The 9,991-nt window shown below is 44.9% G+C and overlaps 1 protein-coding gene across 1 annotated transcript in view; it reads right to left on the bottom strand.

Moving 5' to 3' along the window:
- Positions 1-235: 235 nt before the first annotated feature.
- The window catches only part of LOC125045322 (protein disabled-like), a 31,906-nt gene continuing 22,150 nt past the window's right edge, over positions 236-9,991 (bottom strand). Inside the window, exons 3-8 of the mRNA XM_047642526.1 lie at positions 8,147-8,258; positions 7,913-8,035; positions 7,136-7,256; positions 4,151-4,263; positions 1,653-1,696; positions 236-1,123 (exon numbers count right to left, since the gene is read on the bottom strand). Of these exons, the coding sequence (XP_047498482.1) occupies positions 547-1,123; positions 1,653-1,696; positions 4,151-4,263; positions 7,136-7,256; positions 7,913-8,035; positions 8,147-8,258 (1,090 nt within the window). The 3' untranslated portion in view covers positions 236-546. The remainder of the gene's footprint in view (positions 1,124-1,652; positions 1,697-4,150; positions 4,264-7,135; positions 7,257-7,912; positions 8,036-8,146; positions 8,259-9,991) is intronic.

Raw genomic sequence — 9,991 nt, 5'->3', positions numbered from 1 at the left:
CATGAACCATGTAAATGTCACATGTAATAATCTGTATGTTACAGTTCTACCTGCATTACTAAAAAATATCAACAGTGGCATTTACTTATGCAAAGAAACTTAGATTAATCAGACATTAACAAGTGTTTCTGGCATTAACTGTCATACAGTATTTCCATTTCAAGTCTAAGCAAAATGCAAACCTTCTTGGTAGCAATATAGGTATCCTGCAGATGCAAATAACATTAATCTATCATCATACTTTAGGATAAAACTGTATTATACATATACTAGAATTCATTTGGAGATATGAACATGTATCACAAAGATATATACATTTTTGAGTGAACATATAGAAAATGTGGAAAATCTAAATGTATATTAACAAATTCCACACACACACACACAACTGCTCTCCCAAGGGAGTTATACCATCTATGCATTATAAAATGTGGACACACTGTTATATCCCAGCTGCTGATTCAAGTAAAAAATAGAGACCAAAACACATTCGAAAACTGAAAAAATACAAATTGGAAGTTCCGAATGACAGCTCCCAGATATGCTTCAAGAGCACACAACTTTGCTGTTTTTCCTCCCATCAAACAGATCTCCATTCCAGGCTGGGTGGCTGGTGCCACAGCCACTGTGGGTTGAGGGAGAGCTATGACTCAACCCCAATGCTTCATTTTTCTGGGTGAGGGGGGAGAAAGGGTCACTCAGAGACTCTCTGGGATTAAAAGAATTATCCACATCATGACTGGAAGTTGGTTCTGGCTTCAACACAGAGTTTGGCTGCTTACTGCTGCTAAAGTCATCATTTTCATCAGCAGCAAATGACTCAGGGAATTGTGAGAACATGTGATGTGAGGGAGGGGACTGACAAGAATGAAGGAAGGCTGTGTTGGGAGAGCTGGAGAAGTTCTCCCAGGTGTCTGGTGGAGACTGTCCCATTGACCATGGGCTTGAGGACGAGTTGGCAGGCAGAGGGCTGGTTGGGGGAGAACTAGCTAACGGCCAGAAGCCATTCTCGGTCGGAGAAGCTGGAGGGCGATCCGTGAATGCTGCAAGATCGTCGATGCCTGCCCATCCCGTTGGGGATGTCCAGGGGAGAGGAGATTTTTGTGCGTGTCTCAATGCAAGTCTGTAAGGTAGGGCAGTCAGTGTGAATACATTTTTTGTAAAAGAAAAATATACAAAAACTATACTATAAGAATACATTTTTTGTAAAAGAAAAATATAAAAATAAACTATAATATAAGCAATTCCATTTATCAGAAATCTTCTTTACAGCCAGACCATTAAGATTCATTAATTTTCAATATTCTCACATTTCATGTACTTATAAAAGACATTTCTTATTATTATTATTCATACTTGGACAGCATCTATTTCAAACTCTATAGTTAAGAGATTCTTTTAAAATCATACAAATTACTGAACAAGATAGAGAAAATGAAAAATCTGAGTATAGAGATGGACAAAAGGGGAGGAAGAGTATGCATAATGCTGGTGGAAGTAATAATTACAGAAGCAGAGGATAGAATGAGAGCAGTAGCAGGAATGTGAACTGACAGTGCAAGTTTAAGCAGAGTAAAGACACCTGGGAGCAGATAATCATCTTCAAAACCAAAAGGGAAAGGAAGGAATTAAATCAAATAAAAGCCACTCACCTTGAGAATCCTTCATTAAACTCACTGAAGTCTTCAAAGGCATCCTGTTAACAAGGCACACAAACTACATGTTAGTTTCTCCAGGGAGTATTTCAGCTTTCTGGAAATCTTTACTACACGAGACATTGGCCAACCTTCACCTACTATGCAGTACAGTATTTTTTTTTTTTTTCAAAGGAAATAATGATTTTTTTTGTTGTTGTTGTTGGTATATGATGTACAAAGCACAACACAAGTTTTACAAGGAAGCTGTTAGAAATTCATATCACTTATATGTACGAGTGAAGTTATGAAAAGGGAACAGAGATAACATAGAATCCACAAAATGTTCTTATCTTTCTTATAACATTCACCTAAAAATATGGAATTAGAAACTATCCATTGCAAGAAAAAAATAAATAAATAAAAGTAAGTATCCATTGCAAGAAAAAAAAAATAAATAAAAGTAAGAAAATACTGTTGTTTACAATAAAGAACTATAGTTTTCAAAAGCTTCTCTCTCTTATTTCAAAGGACTATAAATATGTAATATCAAATGCAATATTTGAATTCATATTATTAAACATGCTGCCCACATTAGATTGTGTGTTCCTGTTCTGTGTCATTCTATATAATTTTTTTTTAATCAAATCAAATCATGTCAATGTTGTAGAAAAAATCTGAAAATCTGATGAAAAAAAATTCTCAGCTATATTCTTTGTTATGCATATCATGCATATGAATACAGCTCTTTGTCAAAATACAGGAGTAAACTATGAATTCTCAGTTCTTGTGCTTTTCTCAAGGATAATCATCATTTGCTGTATATAGGCTGATCTGAGAAAATCTATAATCACATGATTCTTCTGTCTATAATAATAATAAAAAAATAGGGTACAACTGCATTAGGATAAATGTAATTCAGGACAATACATTTAGTACCTAGTTACTACTGAGAGTTTTGAAGAGATTTTTAAAGATATAAAATAATTTTCCATCTAAAACTTCAAATATACATACAGGTACACCAATCATATACCACATAATTTAATATCTTGACGTTTCAAAATGGAAACAAAATTATCAGACAACACAGAATAGTTGGCCAATTCTCCATCACCTTCAAACACACAAGGTCCAACAACACAGTTTAAATTACTTATAACTAAAAACACTAAGACTTGAGTGTGGGAAGAATGTAATACCCTGTGAAAATTGAGCAGGGTGAGGAAATTCATAATCAGATGAAGGAAGAATTTCTTTCTTAATGTGGGGTTTCATTTTTCAGAATTTTTCAATATCTTTCAGTTCAGTGGGAGAGGAATGGCATAAGATGATATAAAGCTTTAATGTATAAATGCAGCAAATCAAAATATCTCCCCATAAAGTCAAAACAGGCAAAAATGCTCACAACACAGCAATCGTTTTAAAAGAAAGTATAGATTGGTATGTAAATTGTGTAAATCATGCCTCAAGGATATAATAAAAGCATGATAAATCATAAAAGTAAGAATCTGTAATCTCAAAGTTATCAATATGCAACACATGTATCATTACTTTTGCTGCAAAACCAAAGCTTAAATCTAACTGTGCAAATTGATGTCTTGGGACTTCTGTCAATTATATGATCTTCTAAAAACAAAATCGAAAAATCTGAAGATAAATTCCTCTAAATCAAAGGTATATTCAGACCCTTACAATACAAATATATATGTATTCACATTGTCATTATTATTAAACTGGAAGGTTTCCTTCAACTGATTAAAACCATTCAAGTCTTCACACACAATTGTCAAACTAACAAAACACTACTTGCCTTATAAAACTATTTCGGTCCTTGCTATTCCTTATACAAAAGGAAATGTCAATATTAGTTTCACCTCTCCTAATAAAGTGAAAACTAAATCAAGTATTTCTTAAGATAAAGTAATTACAATACCAAATAACTTATTGATAAAACTTTAAATCTGATTCCAAATTCTACAGATTAGTTAATTACAATATTAGCAATACATAATTCTTATACTCATTCCTGCAACAAAATAAGTTTACAGGAAAAACAATTCTGGAACTGCCATAAAATATTGGTAAAATTAAAATACAGACACTGGGAGGTTCAACTTCAGTTCTCAAATAATTATAGAAATAAAAAAAGGCATTACCACTTCTTTAATCAATGCTTCACTATTCTGACTTTGCATGTTGCACTATTAATTTTCAATACACTCACAAATCAGTTATACTTTCATTATACCTTGCAGACAAAGATAACATAAAACATAAAACTTTTATGCGAGAACTATCTCTTTTCACTTAATTACACTTTTTTTCCGAATGCCATATACACGTATGCAGGGCAGCTTCTTAAGGTTAGTGTAAAACAAAATCCAATTAGCTTAAAACTACAGTACTTTCTAATATGGAACAAAATCTAAAATATAGTTCAAACAAATGCTACAGCCTCCCAGCCTATGAGGCATAAGAGTCAAAACATTAATCAACAAAAATGGAAAACTCACCCAAGGTTTACTGATGATGTTCTTGCTTAAACTTGGTTTATTTTTGGTTTCTGTGGTTATATCACACGAGTCGTCCAAATCAATTAAAAGCGCTTGTGTACTGGACTGGTAACCTGTTGTGTAAAAAGATGCATTAAAGCAAATCAAGGTAATATAGCACAAATAGCCAGAATATTTGTGACAAATGTAATGGGGAAAAATATACAGCAGAAAATCCTACCACATAAGAATACTTCTGTACTTGTCATATATCTAAAATAGCAATTTCTTATCAATTTGAAACATAGAACATAATTCATTCTCATTTCCATCTCCACTTTTAACTGTTTAACTCAATATATAAGTAGGAAGAAGAGGAAGAAGAAGAAGAGAAGAGGAGGAGGAGAGAGGGAGGGTGGGAGGGAGGGTGGGAGGAGGAGAGAGGGAGGGTGGGAGGGAGGGTGGGAGGAGGAGAGAGGGAGGGAGGGTGGGAGGGAGGAGGAGGAGGTAGGGTGGGAGGGAGGGTGGGAGGAGGAGAGAGGGAGGGAGGGTGGGAGGAGGAGAGAGGGAGGGAGGGTGGGAGGAGGAGAGAGGGAGGGAGGGTGGGAGGAGGAGAGAGGGAGGGAGGGTGGGAGGAGGAGAGAGGGAGGGAGGGTGGGAGGAGGAGAGAGGGAGGGAGGGTGGGAGGAGGAGAGAGGGAGGGAGGGTGGGAGGAGGAGAGAGGGAGGGAGGGTGGGAGGAGGAGAGAGGGAGGGAGGGTGGGAGGAGGAGAGAGGGAGGGAGGGTGGGAGGAGGAGAGAGGGAGGGAGGGTGGGAGAAGGAGAGAGGGAGGGAGGGTGGGAGGAGGAGAGAGAGAAGGAGGGTGGGAGGAGGAGAGAAGGAGGGAGGGAGGAGGAGGAGAGAGGGAGAGAGGGAGAGAGGGAGAGAGGGAGAGAGGGAGAGAGGGAGAGAGGGAGAGGGAGAGAGGGAGAGAGGGAGAGAGGGAGGGAGGGAGGGAGGGAGAGGAGGAGGAAGAGGAGAGGGAGGAGAGGGAGGGGAGGGAGGGAAGGGAGGGAGGGAAGGGAGGAGGGAGGGAGGGAGGAGAGGGGAGGGAGGGAAGGGAGGGAGAGGGAGGAAGCAGGGAGGAGGAAGGAGGAGAAAGAGGAGGAGGAGAGGAGGAAGGGAGGAGAAGCAGAGAAAAGCAGGAGGAGGAGGAGGAAGGAGGGAAAAGCAGAGGAAAAGCAAGAGGACGGAGGAGGAGGAGGAGGAAGAAGCAGAGAAAAGCAGGAGGAAGGAAGGAGGAAGAAGCAGAGAAAGCAGAGGAGGAGAGGAAGGAGAAGAAGCAGAGAAAAGCAGAGGAGGAGGAAGGAGGAAGAAGCAGAGAAAAGCAGAGGAGGAGGAGGAAGGAGGAAGAAGCAGAGAAAAGCGAGGAGGAGGGAGGAGAAGCAGAGGAAAGCAGAGGAGGAGGAGAAGGAGGAGAAGCAGAGAAAAGCAGAGGAGGAGGAAGGAGGAGAAGCAGAGAAAAGCAGAGGAGGAGGAAGGAGGAGAAGCAGAGAAAAGCAGAGGAGGAGGAGGAAGGAGGAGAAGCAGAGAAAAGCAGAGGAGGAGGAGGAAGGAGGAAGAAGCAGAGAAAAGCAGAGGAGGAGGAGGAAGGAGGAAGAAAGCAGAGAAAAGCGAGGAGAGGAGGGTAGGAGGAAGAAGCAGAGAAAAGAGAGAGGGAGGAGGAGGAGGAGGAAGAAGCAGAGAAAAGCAGAGGAGGAAGGAAGGGAGGGAGAAGCAGAGGAAAGCAGAGGAGGAGGAGGAAGGAGGAAGGAGGAAGGAGGAAGGAGGAGGAAGGAGGAAGAAGCAGAGAAAAGCAGAGGAGGAGGAGGAAGGAGGAAGAAGCAGAGAAAAGCAGAGGAGGAGGAGGAAGGAGGAAGAAGCAGAGAAAAGCAGAGGAGGAGGAGGAAGGAGGAAGAAGCAGAGAAAAGCAGAGGAGGAGGAAGGAAGGAGGAAGAAGCAGAGAAAAGCAGAGGAGGGGGAGGAGGAGGAGAAGCAGAGAAAAGCAGGAGGAGGAGGAAGGAAGGAGGAAGAAGCAGAGAAAAGCAGGAGGAAGGAAGGGAGGGAGAAGCAGAGAAAAGCAGAGGAGGAGGAGGAAGGAGGAAGAAGCAGAGAAAAGCAGAGGAGGAGGAGGAAGGAGGAAGAAGCAGAGCAAGGCAGAGGAGGAGGAGGAAGGAGGAAGAAGCAGAGCAAGGCAGAGGAGGAGGAGGAAGGAGGAAGAAGCAGAGGAAAGCAGAGGAGGAGGAAGGAGGAAGAAGCAGAGGAAAGCAGAGGAGGAGGAGGAAGGAGGAAGAAGCAGTGAAAAAAGCAGGAGGAGGAGGAAGGAGGAAGAAGCTGAAAAAAGGAGGAGGAGGAAGGAGGAAGAAGCAGAGAAAAGCAGAGGAGGAGGAAGGAGGAAGAAGCAGAGAAAAGCAGAGGAGGAGGAGGAAGGAGGAGGAAGGAGGAAGAAGCAGAGAAAATCAGGAGGAGGAGGAGGAAGGAGGAAGAAGCAGAGAAAATCAGGAGGAGGAGGAGGAAGGAGGAAGAAGCAGAGAAAATCAGGAGGAGGAAGGAGGAGGAAGCAGAGAAAAGCAGAGGAGGAGGAAGGAGGAGGAAGCAGAGAAAAGCAGAGGAGGAGGAAGGAGGAGGAAGCAGAGAAAATCAGGAGGAGGAAGGAGGAAGAAGCAGAGAAAATCAGGAGGAGGAGGAAGGAGGAAGAAGCAGAGAAAATCAGGAGGAGGAGGAAGGAGGAAGAAGCAGAGAAAATCAGGAGGAGGAAGGAGGAAGAAGCAGAAAAAAGCAGGAGGAGGAGGAGGAAGCAGATAAAAGCAGGAGGAGGAGTAGAGAAAAGCAGAGGAGGAAGAGAAAGTAGAGGAAAGGAGAAAGAGAAAGCTGAGACAAGAAAAGGAGGGGCAGGAGGTGAAGAAACCCGAAAAAAAAGAGAGGCAATGGAAGAAAAGATAAAAAAAAAATGGGCAAGACAAACCACACCAGCAAAGCATTCCGTACCTGACGAGCTGGTGTCCGAGGAGCCGAAGTCCGACCGAATGGGAATGGGTGAAGAGGACTGGCTGGACGGCTGGTGCTGGACTATGCCGGGCGTGTGGTTCCCCCCACCGGGAGCCACCTGCTATTGGGTAATGTAGGGAAATTTACACGAAAGAACTTGGTATGATCTTAGTTTCTAGTTTCAGGTTTACTATGAAGTTCACCTGTGAATTAGTCGGCTTGTGAGATTAAGTTTGTGATTTAGTTTTTTGTAAGATTTGGGAGGTAACTTTTTCTTTTCTCAAGCATTTCACTTACTACCTAGCTTTACAAAAAAACAATAGCTTCTAGTGCTATAAAGTTGTACTTGAATGAGAGAGGGAGAGGGAGAGGGAGAGGGAGAGGGAGAGGGAGAGGGAGAGGGAGAGGGAGAGGGAGAGGGAGAGGGAGAGGGAGAGGGAGAGGGAGAGGGAGAGGGAGAGGGAGTGGGAGAGGGAGTGGGAGTGGGAGTGGAGTGGGAGTGGGAGTGGGAGTGGGAGTGGGAGTGGGAGAGGGAGTGGGAGTGGGAGAGGGAGAGGGAGAGGGAGAGGGAGAGGGAGTGGGAGAGGGGGATGAGGGGAATGAGGGGGAATGAGGGGGGAATGAGGGGGGAATGAGGGGGGAATGAGGGGGGAATGAGGGGGGAATGAGGGGGGAATGAGGGGGGAATGAGGGGGGAATGAGGGGGGGAGGGAGAGTGCAATCTTATTTTGTCCATGTATTTGAAAGCACGAGTCTAATTAAACAACGGAGACTCACCTTGACCTCAGCAGGGAGCTCCTCATTGGCATAGATTTCCCCGTTCTTGCTCTCCACCGCCATCTTCCAATACTCGTAAGCCAAATTGAAGGCCTGGGCAATCGAGATTGTTACTGCCTGAGCCTGGAAAGAAGGGTACGATATGCAGATTACATATAAAAACCCCACAAAAATCAATAAACAAGACGACTCAAGTATTTGCAAAGTGACCCAAGACGACTCTAGATGACTCACCATCTTCCTCTTGGGGCACAAGAAAGCGTGGCACTCGCAGATCTCATTGTCACTGGTGGCGATGAAGGCGAAGACGTGGTCGTAGTGGGCGTCCGCCGAACAGTACGAGATCCTGAAAGAGTTGCAAGCTGTTAAAGATAGCGTAATATGCGCATGGTGTGGGGGTAGAGAGGGGAGAAGGGGAAAGGAGACAGATGGAAGAGAAGGGATAATGGGGATAGAGATGGGGTACAGGGAAGGGGGTGAGCAGAGGGGGATAGGGGGGAGAAGGGAGGGAGAGGAGCGACAAAAATAGACACGGACACACCGACCGACTTCCAAACACACCAAAGCTGCATAAAAAAAAGGTAACGATAATACCGTACTTCTAACGCAGACATTTATAAATAGGTTTCCATCGAGATCAAGTCACGCTGACCTAGATAGACGGCGTGAGTTTCCTGACGAATAAACGGGACACACATGACGACGCATTTACATGCGACTTGCCTTTATCACTCCTCCTTCCCCTCCGCCCCCCCCCCCCCTTATAACCTAATTTATATCGCTATCACCTTGTTTCTTATCAATCGTCTGAATTCGTTCTTTCGTTATCTTGTTTTCCTTCCGCTAATAGTCTCCTCTACTTTTCCGCATCTGACTACATAAATCCTCTCTGTTCCTCCTGCCCTTCACTTACGGATTAACCACTCACCACTCAACCATTTACTGCTACAGCCACCAACACCAAGATCTTCATACTGTATACTACAACGCAAATTACTGCCCTAACTAAGATCAGCACAATAAACTAAAAACCCGTTTACATACCGTTTAAAATTAAAAAGTCAGAAAAGTCATCCAGGGTGATGCGTACCCTATCACCTTCCCCTTCTCCCACTCCGTCTCCTAGCTCTCTCCCTCTTCCCCTTCTTCACCCACCTCCCTCTTCCCCTTCCCGTCTCCCTCTCCCCCCCTTCCCGTCTCCCTCTCCCCCCCTTCCCGTCTCCCTCTCCCCCCCTTCCCGTCTCCCTCTCCCCCCCTTCCCGTCTCCCTCTCCCCCCTTCCCGTCTCCCTCTCCCCCCCTTCCCGTCTCCCTCTCCCCCCCTTCCCGTCTCCCTCTCCCCCTTCCCTTCTCCTCCTCCTCCCTTCTCCTTATGTTCTCCCTCGCCTGGCTTTGTTTACAAGTGTGCGCCGACCCACGTGGCCGCCACACCCGAAGGTCACGACGCGGACGGCGTACTACTACGCGCACTGCTCCGCCCCCTCACTCGTAGCGTGGCACACCGCAGACGTTTTTTTTACTTGGTTTTCAACTTGTGGTTAACGGTCTCTTCGGCGCCAGAGCAGACAGAATCCGCTGACGGACGGACTCGCATCCCGACGGGACCGGTTCGAAAAAGGCGGGGGGTCGGGTCGATCGGGACCCGAAGCGGAGATCGTCCGTTTCTCAGCCGATCGGCTCATCCCGCCTTCGACCCCGATTTAAAGAAGCCCCAAGCGTTCAAGCAAGCGCCTGTTTGACGCCGCAGCTGCCCCAGTGATGAGGGAGGGGGGGAGAGGGGAGAGAGAAATTCTAGGGCTGGCACAGAAAACCAAGGTTGCGGCCAGGGGATGTAGTGGGAAGGAAGAGGAGGCGACAGGGGGTCACCAGTACAAACAAAAAGGAAGAGGAGGATGGAAGTGGTCCCTCCACGTGTACTTAGTGACCAGCGCCACTGATACCCTTGAAGAAATGCACTTATCATGGTGTTGCCATGCACGGCGCCGAAACTCTTCCTTATGACCAAAGATGACTTGCTCCCCTCCGTTCTTCCCTGGTCACCTGCATGCTATGCCTCCCTCCTTTATCATACCTCTGAATTG

This window comes from Penaeus chinensis, chromosome 37, assembly GCF_019202785.1.
Source record: "Penaeus chinensis breed Huanghai No. 1 chromosome 37, ASM1920278v2, whole genome shotgun sequence".
In the NCBI taxonomy this organism is placed as follows: Eukaryota; Metazoa; Arthropoda; class Malacostraca; order Decapoda; family Penaeidae; genus Penaeus; species Penaeus chinensis.
This window is presented reverse-complemented; position numbering and strand designations above follow the sequence as displayed.